General features: G+C 39.3%; 1 protein-coding gene across 1 annotated transcript in view; it reads left to right on the top strand.

The window, feature by feature from the left end:
• LOC104134416 (dystonin) overlaps positions 1-24689 on the top strand; it is a 111172-nt gene that overhangs the window by 34735 nt on the left and 51748 nt on the right. The window contains exons 23-33 of the mRNA XM_035903398.1: positions 4509-4670; positions 5821-5991; positions 7277-7443; positions 9650-9809; positions 10066-10392; positions 10561-10645; positions 11785-12026; positions 13057-13263; positions 19683-19802; positions 19974-20081; positions 21797-22015. Coding sequence (XP_035759291.1) covers positions 4509-4670; positions 5821-5991; positions 7277-7443; positions 9650-9809; positions 10066-10392; positions 10561-10645; positions 11785-12026; positions 13057-13263; positions 19683-19802; positions 19974-20081; positions 21797-22015 — 1968 coding nt within the window. The remainder of the gene's footprint in view (positions 1-4508; positions 4671-5820; positions 5992-7276; positions 7444-9649; positions 9810-10065; positions 10393-10560; positions 10646-11784; positions 12027-13056; positions 13264-19682; positions 19803-19973; positions 20082-21796; positions 22016-24689) is intronic.

The raw sequence follows: 24689 nt of genomic DNA on the forward strand, positions 1-24689 counted from the left end.
CCTCCTTCGCTGCCCTCCTCGCAGCGGCGCTTGGGAGATGAGGAGGAAGGAGCGCGGGCAGCGCGCTCGCTGCTGCCTGTGGCCGGGCCCTGCCGAATGTACCCCTGCCGTGCCTTCGGGGGGACACGCCGCGCTTGCTCGGCTCTGCAGTTGCCTTAAACAGCTCTCCAGGATGGCGTTGGGAGAATGGGTCTGAAACGTTTGTTTTCCGACTGGCTGCTCGGAGGACGCGTTGGCTTGGCTGCTGGGAAGTGATGTTTTCCTGTGCGACTTGTGGAGGCACCACGGACGAGCCTGGTACAAGAGGAGGATAAGCTGCCTTTCGGATCAAGGTTATTTATAGCTACTGCCAAAAAAGTAAAGGGCTGGTTTATCGTTCTGTCTGTTCTGGATTTAACTTATTTCTCCCGCCCCCCAAACCCCAAGATTTTCTCGGTGCCTTGGTCTGGACCGTACAACAGCCACTGTGGATTCTGTCTTTTTTAAGCTGCCGCACCATGTTTTATTTATAAAGGAGATGGGACTCTGCAAGTCAGTTAAATGGATTACAGTTAAGCCATCACCTATAGAAGATAATGTGCTGCCTTCTGTAACGCTTGTTCATTTGGAAGGCTTAATCCGGAGATTTCAGATAGAGATTCTGACCTGGAAAAGTAAACGAAGCCTTCCATGGAGCATTTGAAATATTTGAGCCACTGCTGGGTTTTGCTATACTTCGTTTTTCTGTGACATTGGAAGATTTCTCTTACTTTATTACTGAAGCACTTTATATTTTAGAGGGGGGGGGGAGAACCTCACATCCAGGTAAAGTTGGCATTTAAACTGATGCACTGATTATGAATGACCTCAGCCACCTCATAAGTTATGATGTATATTTTGTATCTATGCATCTTACGCTAAGGGCAACTTTACTATAATTCTTCAGAGCGCTAGTGTTTTTTAAATGTTTTCCCTGTATCCATGAAAACGGAGGTATAGTAGTAGTGTACTTCTGCGAATACTTTCAGGATGGGGAAGCCGCTTAGCAGGCCAGACTGTCTACGTCAGAATCCTCCTTGTGTTGGCAAAGGGGAAGAAGACGAAGATCTAAATATTGAGGACTGCTACGTTCCCCAGAGGTCCATCTATGACACTGTGCGGCTGAATGAACAGATCGATTCGGGCTCCAAGGGCAGCCTCTCCTCGAGGCATTTCACGGACCGGACCTTACCCTACAGTCACAGAACACTGGACATCAGCACTTTGTGCTCCAATGGTGCCCTTACTTCTTCCAGTGTTTTTGAGCTCCGAAGCCGTGAAGCTAACAAGTTAGATGAAAAAATGATCTTTGATGCTCTCAAACTGAACAGTGATATAATTCGGACAGCTGGATTACCTAAAGCAAAGTCTCACACAGAAAAGAAGGAGCATAGGCGATCGTGGAGAATGTTTGTTCCGCCCAACTTTTCGGATTACACGAATAAAAGTGAATGCTCCTTTAATGAAACTGCTGATATGTCAGATACAGCTAGATCAGGCAGATGCAAATGGGGTACGAATTCTCTTACCTCGGAAGATGATGATTCTGGTTTATGCAGCCCTCCAACAGAAAGGGAAGAAAAACAAGATACGCTGTTAGCAGGGGAGCAAGCTCAAACACAAAGCTTATCTTCTGCAGAAGATATCCATGCAGTAGGTCAGTTCAGACCATATTTCCCAGCAGCTTGCAGAGAGCAGCAAACCCCACTGCTTGCAAACAGTAGTGTCCCGGTCAAAGAAAGCTGCAGATTGGCTTTGTGTGACATTTCGCCCTCTGGAAAAGTAAAACAAAGCAACGCACAGACATGTGAGAGCGATCAGGAAGAGATGGGGGGGAAATACTCTCACTTACAAGGTTTCAAAGAGAAAACTCTGTCGCATGAAGATCTTCAAAGCAATGGAACAAGTATTTCCCTCGACAAAAATGAAAATGTGTATGAAGTTCATGAAAAAACTAAAACACGAGTGACAACAGTAGAGGATTATGTGGATGATGCATGTCATCATGTAGATGTTTATTATGCAAATGTTGCTGTAAATACTTGTGACTTGGATTTAGCAAAATACGAGATTTTATCTGATACAGAGGAATCCTGTGTAGCGTGTACAGGCTCAAATGAAATGGCATTTTCTGTTCCACAGCTTGAATTAGATAGTACTGTAAACTGTCCAAAAGCTATCCCAGGGAGAAGTAAAGGCAGTGTCTGGACTACTGGCATCCAAGAAACCTTGGATACAGTCTGCAATGGCCTATTGTCTAACAAGGTAATTAAAAAAAAAAAAATCCATAGATTTGTGAAATGCTTATAATGAAGCCTTAAAGATATTGTCTAAAGCACTCTTTTAAGTTTAGCTGTCATTGCGAAAATGTCATTTTTGTATTAATTCAGCAGACACAGTGATCGGTGTCATTTGCATAGCACGCATGGGATGTCCGAAATAGGTGAAATGGTCGGTTCAGAAAAGGAACTAGGGGCAAATTCTGAGAGGGAACGATTGCTTCCAGCTGTGTGGGGCACAGGGTTATTTATCGCCCAGCTGGTGCCTGTTACTCCTGATGTGGAGCGTCTCCTCTGTGCACCCGCGTTGGCGCTGGGTGCTGCTGTGGTGTGGTTACAGGCAGTGCCATTCCAGGGCAGCTACAGCCCGTGTGTTCAGCCCCAGCAGCCTTACTCATCAAGGTATAAGCGACAGTATCAGATCGTTGTGGTTTCCAAAGCAGGCAGATTAAAGGCTTGCCGCCTCCTCTCAAAGCCGCCTTTTGCGTTTGCGTGCCAGAAAGCAGATCTGACGTTACGGTAGTATTTTACAAGCGTAGGGTCTTGCAGTGCTTTGCGAGTGGTGGATGAGGTAAGAGAGTTAGAAGTGAAGCTTTGTAATACGGAAAGGGTGTTCGTCGGGTCTGTAATTTTTTTCTTCCCACTCTGGTTGAAATCTGAGATACTTCAAGCTTTGTTGCTAAGTTGTTCTGGTAAACTTTGGCCTCAGCAATAATTGTAATTTATTTTAAGCTTCTCTCTGCAAAGAATGCATGCGTTTTTAAAGGGCAGATTATGGAGATCAGTCCTCTCTGTGGTAGGACGTTGCTCACAAAAGATGAGGCTTTATGGCACATAAAAGAAGAATTTGTTATTGATTCTGTGTGGAAATATTATTCTGCCTCCTCCCTACCCTACAGTCAAGAAAAACACAAGCGTTTTTCTGGGAGCAGCCAGCTGGTTGCACTCTCTCAGTTTTCATGTAACCACAGACTCACAGTGTTCAGGGGTTTGGTTTTTTTTTTTTTTTTGTCCGTAAGAACAAAATTCTTAGGGGTGCTTAATTTATTTTACCCCTCGTGTTCCATGTAGTTGCTCTGGTTTCTAGATTGACTTGTCAAGCTAGTTGGAAGCGTGCTCAGCCACCTGAGGTCTGCTGCTTTAAAAGCAATCACTTGCCACGCTGTGTTTGGTGCAAAAGAGGAGAGTCACTGGTATGTTCAAAGTGATCCCTGCTTTTCTGGATGCTGAGAAAGGTTGCTTTGAATGCACTAAGTGTACACCAAAACTGTTGCTGAATGCTGCTATAGAAATAGAAGGGTTTAGGGTCAAAAGTTGAGCATTCTTTAGCATTGTTTATTCATTGGTTATTTTTCACTGGCCTGTGTAATTAATTCAGGGGCTTCAGGCCATTTTCTGATCTCATTGACACTGGTGTCAGTGCAGCCTAATGCAGCTGAATACAAATGGAGATTTACATTGCTGTTGCTAATGGTAATAATCTGGCTCTGAAAAAGCTTAAATACCTGAAAGAGTAAAATAAAGCAAACAGAAAATTGCTCAAACTGCTGTTTGGGTAAGGTCAAAGCCCTGGTAATTTGCAGGAATATCCCTCTGAATGAAAACCCATTCTCCTGGGCGTCTGCTGGGATACTGTTTCAGCAGCATCTGTAGTGCCTCCTCCTCTCTTGTTACCATTATGTTCTCCTAAAAAACTACCTTAAAGTATCTCTTCCTTCACTGCTTCTTTAACTTCAAACTTTTGCTTGTGTCCTAATTTGGAAAAAAATGCCCAGTTGTCTCTCTTTGTGTGTGTTTGTTTATTTATTTTAGGACAACTTAACAATCCTTCTGTGCCATTTTTTGGTAGACTTTGTAGATAGACAATTAAACACATAGATGAGTTTCTAGAAGTTCTTTATTTTTTCTCCCATTCCCCCTCCCCCCAGCTCTCCCTCCTTCACTCTCTCACTTTCCTTGCTGTCTAAAACTACTCATGGAAATGTACATAATTTTCCCTCTATGGTGGATTGCATTTACTCTGTTTAGATTGCGTCTATTCTGTTTAGCTGTATTAATTTTTTTTTTAGGAAGGTGGTGATGAGGAATGGTTTCCTTTCTTCTAGACACCAATTTTCAGCATTTTTTTTGTTGCATACTGTATGTAAACACCAGATGCGTTTTATGTCAGAAAAGACAATATTTCATGTGTGTCTTGGATTTCAACTGCAGGTATTCCAGAAGGAAGAAATTGAACCACTGCAAGTAAAACAACAGGAGGTAAATTGGTTGGGTCAAGGCCTTATTCAAAGTGCTGCTAAAAGTACCAACACAGAAAACCTTGAACATGACCTTGAAGATGTCAACACCCGATGGAAGACTCTTAATAAGAAGGTGGTTATTCTGTATACTTTTCTGCTTTTGTTGTGTTCTGCTTTTTGATTATTTGCTTGCTGACGTCTTTTCAAAATGCAGGAAATTAAATACTCACTAAGAATATGAATTACATTACTTTACACAATTGCTTTGTTGGTAATTCTGAGGATAAGATTTATATCACTGGTAGCCAGAGGTATTAGTATGATTCATAAGGTTTTGTCAGCCTTTCTGTAGGTCTTTCCTGGACTTTTATTCAGGAAGGACTCCTCTAGGACTATGTGTTTCTTCCTGCTTAAGCAGAGCAGGGAAGTTTGGTAAGCCAAAGAGGTTGGAGTTGTGACACATTCATGGGAAGGGTAGCTATGTCATTTGTACCCAGCTGTTTTCAAGTAGTTCTTCAGTCTCCATTCACACGTTTTTCACTCTGTTGTATTTGTTTGTGTATACTGTTGTACCTGCGCAGTGCACAGAGCGGTGATACCGCCCAGCTTTGCATGACTAGCGGTGCGTTTCCTCTGTAGCACCTTAAGGATGGTATTGCTTGAGACATCAGGAGGTACCACTGCTTTGGAAAATTGGCTGTAGATGATTTTCTGTGCTTTTAAAGAGTCCTCTTCCAGCATTAGCTGCTGCTGGAAAATGGAAAGGGTGGGAAGTAGAAATGGCACTCATTTTCCTCCACTCTGTCTTCCTGAAGGAGTGATGCAGCAGAACTACAAACACCCGTGGTTCACCTGTTTGCCTTCTCCTTTCCTATTTCTTTTCCCTTTGAAGGGATTATTGCCTCTTATTAAGAGTTGCTACTTGCAGTTCCTGGCTCATTCAGGAAAATATAAGGAAATACATAAAGAAAATACAGACCATCTGAAACACAAACATTCTGTCAGTATACTTCATAATACTGTAACTATATAAAACAGGAGTAGCTCTTGTAAGGAACTATTAGAGCAGTCTGATTTACTGGGAGTCAACCTCTCCTTTTCATTGGATGTCTGTAGCCTCAAGAGATTAATGCTAAATTGTGCCATAGTGCTGTTATGAATAGCTATGAAAAGGAGAGCGTTTGTTAGTGATATTCCCAGATGTTCTACAGATTTTTGCTACTTTTTTTCACAGGAATAAAAAGAAAAGGTGAGTACAGTTCAGTCCTCTACTTTTTTTCCAGGTTGCCCAGCGTGCTGCACAATTGCAGGAAGCCCTCCTTCACTGTGGGAGATTTCAGGATGCCCTTGAATCTCTGCTTAGCTGGCTCATTGACACAGAAGACCTTGTGGCTAATCAGAAACCACCATCTGCTGAATTCAAAGTTGTGAAGGCCCAAATACAAGAACAGAAAGTAAGTGAAATGTGTTCAGAATATCTCTCCTTCCACTGGATTAATGAGAATAAATTCCCAGTCTTTGGCAAAGCATAAAATCTTTTCAAGTATATTATATTACACTGAAGAGTGCTGAGGAGTTTAAAGCAGCCATCTGTTTAATACTCAAGAATTTGTCCAGGGTTGGGAGAGGTGCTCATCTTCTGGGACGTAAGATAAAAAGTGACACTTTGCAATCTGAGCTCTAGTTAGAATTACTAACACTATCTGGAAAGGATTGTTAAAGGTCTATTGGAAAAAGAGAAAGCATAAAATCCAGTGTTTGGCCATTTAGAAAGCAGGAAATAGAACCTAGTTAATTGTCATTGTCATAATTACAAGGTAATATGGCAGATTATGGTCTTAAATACTTGGCTCTTGATCCTGATTGTGATCTAATCGTTGTTGGTAATTAGTTGGAATGCTGTTGGGAAATGGCCTGTGCTAATGCAGAAGCGCTATCAGTGCTGTCAACTTTTGCAAATTTTCATAATGGTTATAGAAGGAGGAACCATCATGTAGCTCATGAAACATACAGTCCATGCGGTTGAACTCCGTGGTCCACTGCCACCCAGAGATTTAATACAAACTTGTAGTCAGTACAGGTTGTCATGTTAGGATATCTGCAGAGGCAAAATGTTAATGTTGCCAAAGGCAATTAGACAATGGAGGAAGGGAGGATTTTAAGACAGAAGTCTGTTTTGTTCTTCATGGAGAAGTTAATTTACTGGACTAGATCAGTGAACTCAACTGTATCTCAGACAAGTGATGAGTCGATTACACAGCAGTTTTTATATCTATTTTTCCTATCTATATATGTATCAGAATTAATCTTTGTGTTGCCAAATCTTAGAAGGGCGTGCAACTTTCTCAAAAATGTTCCTATAAAATGTCTCAGATACTCTAAATAGCTTTTTTCCCTCAATGGCATTAAATAGGCCTTTGTCCTCTCTATGTTCATTCTTCAGGCTGCCACATATCCTTACCCCACAGAAATCAAGGAGTGAGTTTTGGCTTGGTGAAACTCTGCTGTTCATAGCAAAACAATTGAGAAATTAAAACATGCATGTGTTTGGGGTGGGTGGGTGGGTAAGTTGTGGTCTCTCTCTCTGATTATCATTATTCACGCTTTCCTCACAATATAGGCATTGCTTTTTCTTTTTTTGCTTTAACAGGTTTTCAAGAAATCTAGCTCCTTCTGGTTTTACACTTGTGTTATTACCATGTTTCTTAATAACCTGGTGCCTGATTGCTTTCTCTGTAGCTTCTCCAGAGGTTGCTGGATGACCGCAAGCCTACCGTTGAGGTAATCAAGCGCGAAGGGGAGAAAATTGCAGAGTCAGCAGAACCTGCTGATAGAGTGAAAATCTTGAAACAGTTGAGTTTCCTGGATAGTCGATGGGATGCATTGCTCAGTAAAGCTGAAACAAGGTATTTGAAATTCTTTCTAGATTTGAAAAATGTAGACATAGCGTGTAATAGATGATTAGAAGCAGCATGTGGAACTCTATAGTGTGAAATCTTGTAAGTACTATCATTCTTGTTATTACATTACATTACATTATCATGTCTTGATGATGATATAATAGGTCCTCTGAAGGAAAAGTGGAGAGAAGTGACTTGAACAGACCAAATGAGCTTTTAAAGAAAGTTTAACCTAAGATGCTACAGTCTGCTAGGATTAACTGCATATGTATCTTCTGAATATTTTATCTCTGTTAGTTCCTTAGAATGCAAATTTCGTGTTGCAAGAACTGTTTTGCATAGTATCAAGTGCAAATTTTACACTTAAATAATAATGATGTTCCCTTGGAACTTCAAAATCCAGACATGCTGCTGCAAAGAGGGGGCACTCAACTCTTCCTCTTTTCTGTTTGGTGTCATCCATATAATTAGTTTCTACAACTTAAGAGATCCTCTTACTGTCAGTTGCTGTGATGTACTTATGGAACGTGTTGAGCTCCCTTAGTTCTCAAGAAGAAAAAAGACCATCAAAGTATGTAGGTATATTCTAGCAACACTGAAAATGCTCTCTTAAAGACATTGCAGTCTGATTCAAGTTCCAATTGAAAATAAGACAAAACAAACCCCAGAAAAGCATACACACAGTGTCTGTGTATACACACACTTAGATTTATGAGTTGTTGTTGATGTATAAAATACCTGGAAAGTTATGAACTGTAAAGTGTCTTTGAAGAAATCTGTGTTGAAAGGGTTGCTGAATGTGTTTTCTGGGTGGGGATTTGAAAAGGGACAGCCTCCTTCAGAGTAGAGAGAACAGTGTACGTAAGAGGTGGCCTGAAAAAGATGTATCACTGAGAACAAGAAAGGACTTGGAAAGTTGAAGAAAAGGAATTTCAGTGAACAGTGAAGCTTTACAGTGAAGAATAAATGGATGTTTTTGGATCTGGATGCTTAGAGTAGCGTTGAACTCACCTCTGTTGTCTCTGGTTCTTTCTGAGCATCTCTAAGGCTCCTTTACTCTGAACTTCTTTGTTACCTCATACTAATAATACGATTATTTAATTAGTAGAAGCAACCACTAATAGGCCATTATTTCCTTCTTTCTTTTTATTGAAGGAATCTGACTCATTAGCTTGGTAAATGTTAATGTCATGTTTAATGTAATATTATTCTCCCAGTCTAGTGATATTTCATTAAAAATCAAATTGCAACTTTTTCCAAGCCATACAGTAGCCACAAGCTCGTCTCCATTTTTCTTTGGTCAGTCTCTAGAAATGAAGAGGAGATTTGGGGATGATTTTGAAGACTGTGTAGAGTACTTCACTAAGTGTTCTGTAGTTAAGCGTGTCAAGTCTACCTTGTTTATAAGCCTTGGGAAGCATGTATAAACATAGCTTTTACTGGGAGTGAGATCCCTATTCGAAAGACGATGTTGTGATGTTTTTCACATATGTCAAATATCTCTTAAAGGTCTGCTTGAATGAAATTTGTTCAGCAGTCGTTGTAGAGAAGACTCTTCCTGTAATCAAGAGCCTTCTCTGAAATGTAATAATCTGAAAGAGAAATATTTTAGATACTGCTTTTTTATTTTGGAGGTCAAGTCCCTGTGCTTTATTAATGTGTCTCGCTAACTTAATTGAGAGCTTTTAGCCAGAACAAGAGATGCAAAAGTAGAGCCAAATAGTTCTGTTCACATCATTGAACAAATGCTTAAAGATATTTTACAATGCTGAGGAAGCATGACAATATGTTCTGGTTCAGTAAAGCCTTTGCCTAACTTTAAAACATATATATTAGTCAAGGGAATGTAACTCTATGCTTAAAGACAGCTAGAAACTGGAGAACTATCCTAATTGGGTATAAACAACGTTTTGCTGAATTGAGTGCTAAATTATTTTTAGCAAAAAAGTATATGAATAGAGTGATATTCTTTTTATTTGTAAAATTTGCAAATTAGCTAAAAGAGTTTCAGACAGCTGATTTTTACTTTACCATGGTTTTCATTGAGTGTCATGGATATATTTCTATTTCATTTGGTGACTGGTTCCTACAACAAGACAGAATTATTTCCTTTTTTCTTTTTTTGCAGAGGATTCAAGGGGCTTTATTTTTTTTTAACTATTTCATGCTTACTTAATGACTAAAAATAACCTTCCTCTTGGCTTGTTGATAGGAACCGTCAGTTGGAAGGCATCTTGGTGGTAGCGCAGCAGTTCCATGAAGCTCTGGAGCCGCTGGTGGAGTGGCTGACTGCCACAGAGAAGAGGCTTGCAAATGCAGAACCCATTGGAACTCAGGCCTCCAAACTGCAGCAGCAAATTTCTCAGCATAAAGTAAGATACAAACCACACACTTGCTTGTGTCATTCTTTTTATTAGATGCTTCTGCAAAGTACAACACAACTGGCAAAGCTGTTGCGGTGCACCTGTGTTTTACCATACTGATTTTTCTTTTTCTGTAATTTGAGTTTTATATGTTTACGTTGACAATATGTCCTTTTTCGTTCAGTTTTTTTGAGTTTCACTTACGTTTCTTTTATGTTTTTCTGATTTTCTTTTCCATTATTCTTCATTATTTAAAAAAATATAGGCCCTAGAAGATGATGTCCTAGCTCACAATAAGAGTTTACATCAGGCCATTAGCACTGGTCAGTCTCTAAAGACTATGAGCTCCAGGGAAGATAAAGATATGGTGCAGGAAAAACTAGATTCTTCTCAGGCCCGATACATTGAGATTCAAGAGAAGAGCAACAGCAGGTCTGAACTTCTCCAGCAAGCCTACAGCAATGCTCAGATTTTTGGAGAGGACGAAGTTGAATTGATGAACTGGCTGAATGAAATCCATGATAAACTGAGCAAATTGTCAGTTCAAGATTGCAACACAGAATTACTTGAGAAACAGCACTCTGAACTACTGGTATTTTGATTTCTGTTAATTTATTATTTTTAATTCATTTTTAAATTTTATTTATATTTCATTTATTTTTCATTAGTATATTTTGTTTTAAATGGCAATATGCTTATCCCAAATAAAAGTAATATAACTTGTTATGTCTGTGCTAACACAAATGGCCTTTTCACTTAGGATCTTCAGGAAGAGATTCTTCTTAGAAAACAAAATGTTGATTTAGCTATACAAAATGGCTTAGAGCTTCTCAAGCAAACAACAGGTGAGAGCTTATGTAAAACTATGATTCACCAGGCTTTTTTTCTTGTACTTTTAAGTGCATATGAGAAAATTAAAGGGGAACTTGTAAATATTAGTCCATATTTGCTGGTTAAAGCAGTCACAGTCGTTTATTTTAATAAAGGTTTGAGGTCAAAGTAGGTTATGTTTTTGGGCCAATTTTACTATTAATGTAACTGAGCAAAAGTCCTTTTTTTGCCTGTAGAGAATTTGGCCCTTGAATCCTTTATTATTTTTAGTGGAAAATTATTTTAGTGAACCTGCATTCCATTCCTAATAGCAAGTTATGGACATTACTCATAATGGAGGGCTGTTTGGCAGTGGACGCAGTGAATTCCCTGTAGGCATCCACAGATGAACGAGATATTAGACTACCTTTTACTGCAAGAGGAAAGCTTCATCCACTGGAGCTAATACAGTGGGAAAAGTTGCATTCCAGTTGTACACAACGTGTCTGTTCTGTAGATCAACACCTGTCCAGATTTTCCAGTACTTGAACTCTTACTAAGACACACATGTGGTTGAGGGCGGGGGAGTATCCTTTTCTGTTCCAAACTTAGACATTATGCATCGTCTCTAATGAAATCTGAATATACAGTAATAAATTTCAGTAGGTTGTTTTTATTTTAGCCTTTTGAGTTGTGTTTCAGAATGATAGTAATGAGGGTGTACAGTGATGTCAAATACTACTGTAACTGAAAATCTAGCTAGTATTTTGTTGATTTTTTTTCTTCCCATTTTCAGTAACCCCTTTATAGTTTGGGGTGGGGTTTTTTTGGCTTTTGTAAGTATTATGAATTTAAGGGTGGATTTTTTTTTTAAGAACATTTGTGTTAAATGCTGGATCTAAGTCCTTACTTTCTAATAGTTTAGTAAAGCAGAAAAAAGACAGAAAGACAGATCCTGAGCTGAGGTAAACTTTGTAGCTCTGTGGACTCTTTAGTGATGGTAGGATAATTTACAACAGTAGAGGATTGACCTTGTCATCTTGTTTGGGTTATTTTATAAGTTAAATAGTAAGATTTCTTTGGGGGTTGGGATTTGGGGTTTGGTTGGTCTTGTGGGTTTTTTTGCTTTTAAATATTTATGATCACAGGAAATAACATCCCTCTGGTATTTTAGGTGATGAAGTTGTAATAATTCAAGATAAACTGGAAGGCATTAAAGTGAGATATAAGGACATTACAAAATTGAGTTCTGATGTATCCAAGACCTTAGAGCGGGCTCTGCAGCTTGCAGGCCAACTGCACTCAACTCACGAGGAACTCTCTAAATGGCTTGACGAAGTGGAGGTGGAGTTACTCTCATATGAAACTCAAATACCAAAGGGTGAAGAATTAAGCCAAGTACAAGAAAGACAAAAAGTAGGTTTTAGAACCTGTGAATTATTTATTGCTGTATGATTCAGCTAGGCTTTGTGTTAATTTACGTTTGGCATTAAGTTGTTTTGTGAATAAATAATTTTGGCATCAGATCATTTAACTAAATGTAACAGTAGTTAAGAATCAAACTCGCTTTCCGGAGCCATCTGTTATAATCACTTATGAAATTGGGCTGAGGTTTATTTTTAGCACAAGAGAAGCACAACATTTCCTTTTTATTCAAGCAGCTACCTAATCCTGGGAAAATTCTCAAGTTGTCAAACAAAGTTATTTTGGTTCTTTAGTTGTGACATGGATAAAATCCTGTAAAGTATGAAAAGAGTCAGCATTGAAAATACATATTACTAATCTTGTTTAACCATATTTATTTCAAAAGAAAAATTGTAGTATAATCTGGATGGTGCAGACAATGTTGAGGGAGGGGAAGCTAAAAAAAAAAAAGCCTTTCCAGTAAATTTCTTACATATATAAAACCAAATGAAACAGGGTGTTGGGGGGTTCTCTACAGGTGGAAACTCGGACCTGAAGCATTGTGTGATGATTTGATTGGAATTTAATCCAGTCATTGCTTACTCAAGAAATCACTTGAAATCATCATCTTTTGCTTTATTGCATGCCTGGTCTCACTTGCTGGTGATTTGGTTCCTTTTGGAGTTGCAGGTTACAAAGAATACCTGTTAGTTTTATTTTCTTTGGTTGCTTCATTAAGTGCTGACAACTCTTAGAAAATTAGAAAGAATTTTGGACTGTCATACTGACTGAAGAAATAGATTTAAGATACGCTGTCTAGAAAATTCTCTTCAAGAATCACCCACTTTTCTGCCAAACAGCTTACAGTTATCAAAAGCTAATAGAACTGAACTGAAAATAAGTGTGCTAATTTATCCTTTTGGTTTGCATGGAAAACATTTCAGTTCTCGACTCATGGAGTAGTTGAAAGAATAAAAAAATGTGTAAGCTGTGTGTGTTCAGCTTGTATGCTAGCATGTTTACTTTAAATGGCGTTTTTCAGGAGTTGAAAAAAGAAGCAAAGAACAACAAAGGCTTACTGGACACTCTGAATGAAGTTGGCAGTGCCTTCCTGGAGCTGGTGCCGTGGAGGGCCAGAGAGGGGCTTGACAAGATGATAACAGAGGACAATGAACGTTACAGATTAGTGAGTGACACGATCTCTCAGAAGGTGGATGAGATTGATGCTGCCATCCTGAGATCCCAGCAGGTACTGAAAAATGTTATTTGGGCAATAACAGTCTCTAGCCATGTGTACCTGAACAAAAGATGTCCTTCAACAATGTTTGTTGTGCTTGAGCAGCAAAAGGCCTTTTTGAATGACATGGGACTCTACTGTTAAGATGCGAATGCCAGAACTCAGCTAATCTGTACGCTGCTGTAGTTGTCTGCCTTTTTGTTGACACAAACAGCAGTCTTGTACCTAAAATTGTTGTAACTATCCTGTGGCTCCTTAAGTGGGAGTTTGCTTAGGTAAGAACTGAATTGCCCATGTCTTTTCTAGGTCACGTTGTGTTAAGTAAAATATGGTACAGATCCCCAGCCAATTTTACTGGATGCAACATTGAAATCACTAGGGTTGCCACACCTTTTAGCATCAGCTGATTGTCTGCCTCCCCTGTATTTTCCACAATTAAAAGCTGGATCATCTTGTTCAAGCTGTAGTGGGGGATTTAAATAACAATTACTTTTATTCATATCCACAATGGTTTTCTTCTTGGGGCTCAAAAGTTGAGTTAATATGTGGAGGTTTCTATACACGCACAGAGGTATATATATGGGTACACTTTGAGAACTGGCACTCTAATTTCATCACTAAATAGTAGTGTATTTAAGCTTGCTTATAGATGCATAGTGGAAACACAATTTTCCAGTGTCTGCCTACAGCTCAGATATAAAAATATCAGTGGAGATTTCTGTTTCTGCTAATAGTTCCCTTAAATAGTTGTAACAGGACAAGGAGAAAGCACGTATGATATTTTCAAAGTTTGCTGAAAGCCGACTAAAAGAGGCTGGCAGTAACTCAGATCTCCTTGTGAGGTTAAAAATAACTTCAAGTTTGTCATGGTTTAGCTCCAGCCACCAGCTAAGCACCACATGGCTGCTCGCTCACACATGCGCACACGCACACCCCTGGTGGGATGGAGAAGAGAATTAGAAGAGTAAAAGTGAGAACACTTGTGGGTTGAGATAAGAACAGTTTAATAATTGAAAAATAATAATAATAATAATAACAACAGTAATAATAAATGTAATAATAAATGTAATGAAAAGGAAAATAACAAAAAGAGAGAGAAATAAAACCCAAAAAAGACAAGTGATGCAAACGAGAAAAACAGTTGCACACCACCAATCAACCAATGCTCGTCCCGTCCTTGAGCAGTGGCCATGCTCTGGCCAACTACCCCCCCAGCTTCTATACTGACCTATACTGACCGTGACATCATATGGTATGGAATAGCCCTTTGGCCAGTTTGGGTCAGCTGTCCTGGCTGTGCCCCCTCCCAGCTTCTTGTGCACCTCCAGCCTTCTTATTGGCAGGCCAATATGAGAAGCTGAAAAGTACTCGACTGCTTAGCAACAACTAAAACATCAGTGTGTTATTAACATTATTCTCATCCTAAATCCAAAACACAGCACTATACCAGATACTAGAAAGAAAATTAACTCTATCCAAGCCGAAACCAGGACAGTATCCACCCCTAATTCTATACCATCTACATCATGCCCAGGTCCCATGCTTTCCATTACATTCCAATTAATCACCACCAGTTTTCTTGTCTTCTGATATAAACACACAGATATCATTCCTTTAGTCTATAGGCCATCCCTCTGAAATGTCTGTTGAGTTCATTTAGTCCATGACCTCGGGTTCCATCTGTTGTAACAGTCTTTCAGGGCAGGAGAGATGGTGTGTTGTGTTGGGTTGTTGCATGCTGAAGCCAGTTCTGGTTCCATCACCACTGCGCTTGTCTGGTTCTATCAGAGTTCATTCTTCATCAATCTGGATGACTCTTACAGTAATATCATTGATAAGGCATATAGCAGTCATGAAAGTGATGACATACGGTATTATACAGCAGTTAACATCATACAACTTAGGTGATTGGCTGTTTTCACCCAAAATCAAATCCTCTTGACGTACAGATCAGACTTCCCCATCCTTCCACACCATCCACCAAGTGCAGCCAGGTCCTTGAGCAAAAGCAATCCCACAGATGGGTTTGCCTTTGCCTGAGGCAGGCGTAACCCAGACTGTCTTCCCCAGCATATTTTTACATGCACTACAGGAACTTTATGCCCTTCTACGATATGTAAGAGGTTTGATCGGGCAGGGCCAGCTCGGTTGGCAGATCCTCTAGTGTTGACTAACCAGGTGGCCTTTGCTAAATGTGTATCCCAGTGCTTGAATGTCCCAGCGCCCATTCCTCTCAGTGTAGTCTTTAACAGTCTGTTGTATCGTTCATCTTTCCCGGAGGCTGGTGCATGACAGGGGATGTGATAGACCCACTTAATGCCATGCTCTTTGGCCCATTTTTCTATGAGACTGTTTCAGAAATGAGTCCCGTTGTCTGACTCAATTCTCTCTGGGGTGCTGTGTTACCATAGGACTTGCTTTTCAAGGCCCAGGATAGTGTTCCGGGCAGTGGCATGGGGCACAGGGTACGTTTCCAGCCATCCTGTGTTTGCTTCCACCATGGTGAGCACGTAGCACTTGCCATGGCGGGTTTGTGGGAGTGTGATATAACCAATCTGCCAGGCCTCCCCATATTTATATTTCAGCCACTGTCCTCCATACCAGAGAGGCTTTCCCTGCTTGGCTTGCTTGATTGCAGTGCATGTTTCACATTCATGGATAATCTGTGCAATAGTGTCTGTGGTCAAGTCCACCCCTTGATCACGAGTCCATCTGTATGTTGCATCTCTTCCTTGGTGGCCTGAGGTTTCATGGGCCCACTGAGCTATAAATAATTCACCCTTATGTTGCCAGTCCAGATCCACCTGAGCCATTTCAATCTTAGCAGCCTGATCCACCTGCTGGTTGTTTTGATGTTCTTCAGTGGCCCGACTCTTGGGTATGTGAGTGTCTGTGTGACATACTTTTACAGCCAGATTCTCTACCCGGGCAGCAATATCTTGCCACAACACAGCAGCCCAGATGGGTGTGCCTCTGCATTGCTAATTGCTCTGCTTCGATTGCTGCAACCACCCCCACAGGGCATTTGCCACCATCCATGAGTCAGTATAGAGATAGAGCACTGGCACTTTTTCTCATTCAGCAATATCTAAAGCAAGCTGGATGGCTTTCACCTTTGCCAACTGACTCCATTCCCCTTCTCCTTCAGCAGTTTGTCGTATAGGACTGTACAGCAGCCTTCCACCTCCAGTGCTTTCCCACAAGGCAGCAGAACCCTTCAGTGAACAGGGCATATTACTTCTCTTTTTCTGGTAATTTATTATACAGTGGGGCCTCTTCAGCACGTGCCACCTCCTCCTCTGGCGATATTCCAAAATCTTTGCCTTCTGGCCAGTCCATGATCACTTTCAAGATACCTGGGCGACTGGGGTTTCCTATTTGAGCCTGCTATGTGATCAGTGTGACCCACTTCCTCCACGTAGCATCAGTTGCGTGATATGTACAGGGGCCCTTCCCTTTGAACATCCAGCCCAGCACTGGCAGTTGGGGTGCTGGAAGGAGCTGTGCTTCTGTATCAATCACTTCCAAAGCAGCTTGAATCCCTTCATATGCTGCCAATGTCTCTTTTTCAGTTGGAGTATGGAGGGTTTGCTGTGACTATTACTTTGTCTTATTAAGCAAGTCCTCAAAAATGAAGGGTGATTTTCTTAGTGTGTGATAAGGTGAGATAGGAGAGTATACGTTGGCTCTCCTTCAACTTTTCTGAATTCTGCGAGTATGTTGCAACCCCTAGCACAAGTTCAGCAGATTCGGGTCCGAGCATGAAAGGTACAGAGCTGCACCCCAGTCCTGCATACCCCTAACCTCCACTTCAGCCCAACTGACATCACCACAATATACTCCTATACACTATATCCTATGATAAATATCGAGTGGCTTAACACGCTTCCAGTGAAGGATAAGCTACTTTCCATTTAGCTGAGAGAAAGACCATGCAAAATTAAAAATATTTTTGGAGAATCTAGTGGTCTGTAAGCTTACCCTGTGGCAACATGTTCAAGTGCCTGTACTATTAAAAAGTTTTGGGTGGAGGACAAAGCCTCTAAGAACATGAGGGTTCAGTGGGAGTAGTGTGGGGTTCGTGCTAGATGTTATTGGGCCAAGGTGAGTAATGCAGTAAGCTGTATGAACAGGTAAGTATATTGTTTCATGTTGTGAACAGAAGCTGGAAAGCTTAATAGACTAATGCAATGTCCTATTTTTTATCTACCTGGACAAAATACTCCCAGATGGATAAAATTATCCTAGAGATAGATTTAGCTACATGTTTTAATCTTCATTTCTCAATACTGAAGGCATTGGTTGGTGTCTTACCCCCGGTAAAGGAGTGCTACATAGAAACAGAAGGTCATATTCCACTTTTGGCTTACTTGTTGTTCTTCACTCCAAGGCAGCTATAGAGCGTGCTTTAGAAAGTATTCGTGGAGCAAATCACAATGTCACCATATTCAGAAGTCAATCATTCCTGGTTAGAAGAAAAAGTACCACAATGAACTATGCTTGGTTAAACTGGGTGGGGACGAAATAGATGATTCTGTAGTGACTCAAGTGAAGTTCTGGGCTCATAAATAACTGTCATGCATAATGGGAAGAAAACACTTCAAATTTTGGACGCAAAGAGTATCAATTTTGTGCTTTTTATTCCTTAATGTTATATTTGAACATCACAAACTGGAAATCCTATACGCTCAGCAGTTTAGAATCTTGTCCTTCCTTGATGCTATGTAACCTAGAAGTTTCACTGCCATGCCTTGATTTTGTTATTTCCATTAAATATTTGTTCAATATTACTTACATACCCATGCATATTTGGTACTAGGAAATCACATTGCAGTTAGTTTGTACATCTAACACATTTGAAATCACCTTCTTAATTTCCTTCATTTGGAACATAAATAGATGGGCTTTTGAAGAGCTTGGTTGTGAACTGCAGTTTCTAAAGCCAGGATTTAACTACCATTGGTGCGTGTGCTCTGTGCTAATGTTTACAGTACTGGTTGTTTCAGAACATACCTTTCTATTAGGAAGTCACAATATTTAAGACAAAACTTACTTTTTGTTACTTTAAATGAGAAATGACATATAGTGAAAAAGAATTTTTGTGCTCTCTTTCATGTAACAAATGGATTATAAAGGCTGAAATTAACTCCTAAAGAATGAAATCTCAGAACTGCTTCTTTTGTTTTTGTGTGACTCATGATTAACCACTAAGACAAGACTGATTTAGTGGCTAAAGTGAACTCCAGCTATGTTACTGGAGCAGGGCTATCATGGTCTACAGCCACAGAGGCACAGACCAGCATATTTAAAAGACAAGAGGGACTGAGAGTGGTCAGAAGGAGACTTCTGAGGAAAGTGTGGATATCAACAACACAAGTACCAGGTTCTGGCCTAAAACATCCTGATAGACTTTCACAATAACTCAGAACTGTATTAATGTTCAATTAACTCCAGTGGGGTTCAACTTTTAAAATAAATAAATAAATAAATAAGTTCTTAGCAGTATCTGTGATGACTGTTTTGTGCATCTGATCATTGTATGTAATATTTCTCTATGGCAAAATATTTCTCTAGCGCAAAGCTACACCATTGAGTACTGCAACATGTGTGTGCTAAGATACATGCCTATAAACTTGAGCTAAAGAGAGAATGAATGATTATTTTTTTTTTAAATTGGTCTTACTTTTCAGAAGAATTAGATCTCTACGTGCTTTTTTTCAGGATCTCATGCTTTCCTTCACAAATTACTAAGAAACAGGTCCTTTAAATCCTCTCATTACTTTAGTGATCTGAGGTAATTTCTGAAACATTTAAGTGTTGACTAATGGCAGTCAAAAGTTAATCCTTTAGGAAAAGGACTGACTGCACCCAAATGCCCCGAGGAATTTTCGCATTTAATCCAAGGTCTAGCTTTGAATGAAATCCTGTCTTTTCTGAATTCAGTGAGGTTTTCCCACTGACTTAGTTGAATTGTGATTGTTTTGCCTTTATCATTTAATACCAAAGCAGCTCTTAAGATTAAAAGGATAACATCAAACAACTGTTTCTTAGGATAATTGCAACACTAGCAGTAATAATAAACAGAGATGGAAAAGACACGTGAAAGTGGAATAAAATGAAAATAAACAGTCTGGTTAAAATTCTGAATTGATAACCCTTTTTATTTTCTTATGGTCTGTTAGAGAGCTGTAGGCTTTGGAAAAATGTGTTTGCTTCTGTTGCTTTGTCATGCTTACGATTTAAGCTGCTTGTATTACAATCCCTTAGAACCATTTTGGGCTTTGTATTTCATTTAAAAACCTCATATGGAAAGTGAGCCTGTCTTTCTAACGATTCAAAAGTATGCTTTTTAATCTTTAAAATTTTAGAAACAGTCATTGTAATTTCATGTCTATAGAACCACTGAACTAATTCATGTCTCCCTAATTTAGTTTGATCAAGCAGCTGATGCTGAATTTGCCTGGATTGCAGAAACAGAGAAGAAACTGATGTCTCTGGGTGATATTAGGCTTGAGCAAGACCAGACCACGGCTCAGCTACAAGTTCAAAAGGTAAAAGAAATGCATTTCCAACTGTCATGTTAATTATTGGCCAGCACACTCTCCATCTAGAAAATGTACTGGCATGATTTAATTTTCAGTCCATCATAATGCACTTCAAAAATAGTTTTTGCTCCATCTACTCTATTTTTTTTTTCTGACCAATTGTTATTGTGTTTCAAGGCTTTTACCATGGAGATTTTGAGGCACAAAGATACTATAGATGAACTTGTTAAATCTGGGGATAAGATTATGAACACGTGCACTGAAGAAGAGAAACAGACCATGAAGGTAAAGTTCCTTAAATTGCAGCTACAGCAGTAGATATGCAGACAATATATAAGTAGAAGTATTCCTATAGTGTCTTTTTTGAAATACTAATGAAAAGGCATTAATTACAGCTTCTTCTAGTCTGAGGATTGTAATACTAGAAGAAATGATGTTGTGTATCACTCTCTTTCCTTTCGGATGTTTAGAGAGCATATACCATGTACTTGTTTCATTGCCGGACACTAATTTGGAGCCCTGTTTATCATCTTCATCCATGGTAAATAGTATTTTAGCCAATGGACGATTGGGTGAATAGGTATTAGTCATCTGGGGTGGTGTGTGTGGAATCTGGCTGTTTATCTTCCCCAGTTCTCTTGGGTCAATGACGCTCTGGGCATGTGTATTTCTGTGCCAGATTCAATTGCTGTGAACGTCAGTGTGAATCTCCACTTTCATTTCTGCTGATTTCATTGTAGACCTTACATGCCAAGATTTTTCCATCCCGTTGACTAACACAGCCCATGAAAGGCATTCTTACGCCTTTGTTTATTACACACACACAGAGCCTGATGTTGGAGCTCTATATATATGTGGACAGGTTTTTTTCGTGTTGGCATTTAAGAATGGGTTAGTTGTGGGGTTGGGGGTTTTTTGCTAAGCTATGGTGAGGCTGGATATGTTGTGTAAATTTAGTCCTTCCAATGTCCACCCGCCTTGAGCAACAGTATTTCACTAATTGTGCTCTGGTGCAGGATCTTTGAATAAATTCAATTTGCTCTTAAGTGAATTTAAAATAGATGAGATGTTCTGTCTGTGAAACTGTAGTCATAAGGGAGAGCAATTTTATGTGAGTGTCTATTAAATATTTTATTTGTCAAAATACTGTATGTCTGTGTGTTAGGCTATGTTTTGTCCTTTGGATAGCATCTCTATACTTAATTTACATGGAAGACATAACAAATGAAAGGATTGCTTGTTCTGCCAAAAAAGATTCTTTACTTCACATTCAATGGCTTGCTCACATGTCTAGTTTTTCCAGGGCTAGCATTTATGTGCATTGTCACATATAATATTTCATAAAAATGATAACATGGGCAGTCTTCCACAGGAAAAATGTATAGCTAGTTGACACTTTCTTTTATTATCACATGCTCAAATACAGTAGATTTGTAATGTTTTTACTTTATACTTCTATAGTATTATTAATTGTAACACATCCTCATTAATTAATGTATGCAAACCTGGAAAATAATGTTTTGTGGTTTCTGTTGCAAGTTTGTAAGCTACAAGCACAACAGTATACCCTATTCTCTTGCCAGATTTTAAAAAAACAGATTTTTGTGTATTGTTCATGATGCTTTGATTCAGAAATGCTGTGGAAAACTTAGTTTGTGCCAAGAATCACTGAAGATAAGCATCTTCAGTAGGGAAGTGGGGTGAAGATCTGCAGTCAAATCATTTGCAGCTTCACTGGAAGCCCTACGAATAAAGTGTTATTTGTAAATACCACTATCATTACATATGTTCTAATTACTTTGAAAGTACTCTGCCAGATTCCAATCTCCCACAATATTGATTCTGTCCACCTTAAACACTATTAGTGTAGAAACATTATCAAAACTAAGATTTGTTTCACTGTGGTTTGGTGCTATAATTATCAAAGTTTGTTTCGAAATGAAGGTAATAGACATGTGGAAAAATATGCATTGCTATTTTTTGTTAATATTATTTTACAGAAAAAAATGGAAAGCCTCTTACAGAAATATGATGCAGTCTGTCAAATGAACTCTGAGAGAAACCTCCAGCTGGAACGGGCTCAGTCCCTGGTTAACCAGTTCTGGGAGACTTATGAAGAGCTCTGGCCATGGTTAACTGAAACAGAAATGATCATCTCTCAGCTTCCTGCACCAGCCCTTGAATATGAAACTTTAAAGCAACAACAAGAAGAGCATAGGGTAAGCATTTTGCTCGTTTTGCAAAAAGCAAAGAAGTATTCTGCTTAGAACTATGGAGTATTCTGCTAAATGCTGAAAACCCAGTCAGTTATACTTCTGTTGAAAAAATAATTGTTTAAAATAATAGTACAAAATAAATACATTTTCAGTCATGCATACACTGTTTCCCAAACTGTGCATGCGAACAAGATTCTCTGGTGAAGACAGCAAACAACTTGTAAGCATAAAATAGGGCTAAAGGGGAAAAAAGTTGCCATTGTAGTGAGAGGACTGAGCACACAAATGTTAGTAGTTAAGAATTGTATTTAAAAGTACACATTAGTGACAGTATTAGAACAAACCAAACCCATAAACAGAAAGAACAGACGTGGGATGTTGTAGCAAGAAACAAAAGAAAGTAAAACATGACTGTCTAAAGAACTGGAGTACCTGCTGTCAGCATGCTGAAAGTGAAATGCTGTCTTTGTGTAATCTGTATACAAATATGCACATATGTTGATCTTGCGTACACGTAAAAATTTTGGCTTTTGTTTTGTTGGTATCATTGAAACTAAACTTAGCTGAGCCAGGAAGATGGACAGTTAGAGGGCCAAGAATTGATTGCTTGGATTCCAGCCAATCCCATAATCATTCCTCATGTCAAGCATGTTTGTTAAGTAATAACTAAAAGGAATAATTGTTTACCATAACATCACAAAATAGAGGCAACAGTGTTGTAGGCTGTCCACCATATGGGCTTTCTTACATGGAGGAATAATCAGCTGGGATAAAAATTAGTACTCTTCATATATGGGTCCCAGCATCACATGGAATCAGATGTATCCCACTGAGGTTAAATACCTGCATGTTTTGTCACATGCAAAGCCCATATGGCTACTGGAGATACCCATCTCTCCCTACTGAGCACAGAGTAACTAGTTTTTTTTTTTTTATTTTAGCTGCTTCAATTAAGTGACTCAAGTTAGATAGGATGAACCCTGGCTTCAAAGTCTTGTTTACTCTGAAGCCAGTTAATGAAGATGTGCCACTCTTACGTACTGATAAACACTGGGTTCACTCATTTCTATTCCTATTATGTCCACAATGAACAAACATGCTCTTTTAAGACTAGCTATATAACATGAGCTTTACAAGCTATCTTGATTAGTCACCATGAACCAAATCATCCTTTACTTACAGGATTGTTCCCCATCTACTTTAATCATTCTGCTTGCATGGGAAGCCCTTCAGATGAGCTCCTATTTTTGCATTTTCCCTGGGCTATGCCATTAGCTGAGATTTGTTTGCTAAGTAGAAGATTAATGTCAGGCAACTTTAACACGTAGTCTGATCTGAAATACTTGTTTACTGGAATTGTTTACCCAATAGTAGATCATGGAGAAGACTAAATAATTTTTTGTTCTGTTAAAAAAAAAGAAAAAAAAAGGAAAAAAAAGAAAAAAGGTTCTGAATGTGAATTGAAAACAGTTTTCTATATTCTCTTACGTTTTTGTTCTCATGTATTTGCCAGTTGCTATCTTTTTTTCCGAGTTATGGAATTCATAGACTTGATTCTGTGTGAATAACACGCAGTCAGTTTGGCTTGAACTGAGCTGTGGGCAGAGTAGTATTCTTATGGCCTTTTGTCATATCATCTGTTTGTGCACAAAACCAAAACACACAAAATTATTTTCTAAAAACTTTCAAACTGTCCTTAGTTTCACCTTTTCCTCTTCTCTGCTAACCAACATTTTTCTTGTTGCAAGGTGTGCAAGTGGAGTTAGATTCTCAGTAAGTAGCTGGAGTCAGGGCATTTTGGATTTTTGTTGCTGTTTTGTCATCAGGGCACTGTGGAGAGTCACAGTCACTGTCTTTTCAATCTTCTCAGCCTCTCCTCTTCTGGGGAGGGACAAGTAAGCAAGCCAGTATCAGGATTTCTTTTTAAGGGCCTTAGTTGAAGAGAAGAGGATTTATTTACACTGAGACTGATACAGGCCCTTTTCTGGGTCTTCATTAATTTAAACAGACTCTGAGCCGGAAGGAACAGAGCATGTGCCTCTCCTGTTCCTGCACAGGGGCTATATGATAGAAAAGTGTGGAGTTCACAGCACTGAGAGGGACAGTGCCTCACAAGACAGTAGGATTTTTCTGAAAAGGGAGGAATGACCTGAGGAAATAAATAAAACTGGAGGGAAGGATAGGGCTACTCCTACAAAATTCTTTCACTTTTGCCAGATCTAAGGGTGCAAGTAAACAAAACCAAAATCTTTAGGTAATTTGGAAGACATCTGGTCTTTCACTTCCACAAGCCTCTGCAGAGTCTTCTGAACAGTTTTGTCTTACTTCGGGCCGGGGGATGATGAGAGGTAGTAGACAGCTGAGATCAAATTCAATTTACTTATTAATTACTTGTTAAACTTTGTGTCAGTTAAGTAATGGCACTGTTGTGAAGACAGAGGGGTCTTGTGGCCGGAGGGGAGACTGCTAAACTAGGTTGATCGGTCTCTACTGATCAGTCTTCCTTGTCCTTTTCACTGATTCCTTTGACCCTTCCTTGTGCTAGTTTCCTCTTCTTACATGAAGGATAATTTGAATTAATACTCTTGCAATGCTGGTAGAGGTTTCTGTGATGTTCTTCAATGGAATGCTTTGGAGCAAGTGACAAATACCAGCATGAAAATTATATACATGGTAG

Source organism: Egretta garzetta, unplaced genomic scaffold (genome assembly GCF_000687185.1).
Source record: "Egretta garzetta isolate BGI_Z169 unplaced genomic scaffold, ASM68718v1 scaffold781, whole genome shotgun sequence".
In the NCBI taxonomy this organism is placed as follows: domain Eukaryota; kingdom Metazoa; phylum Chordata; class Aves; order Pelecaniformes; family Ardeidae; genus Egretta; species Egretta garzetta.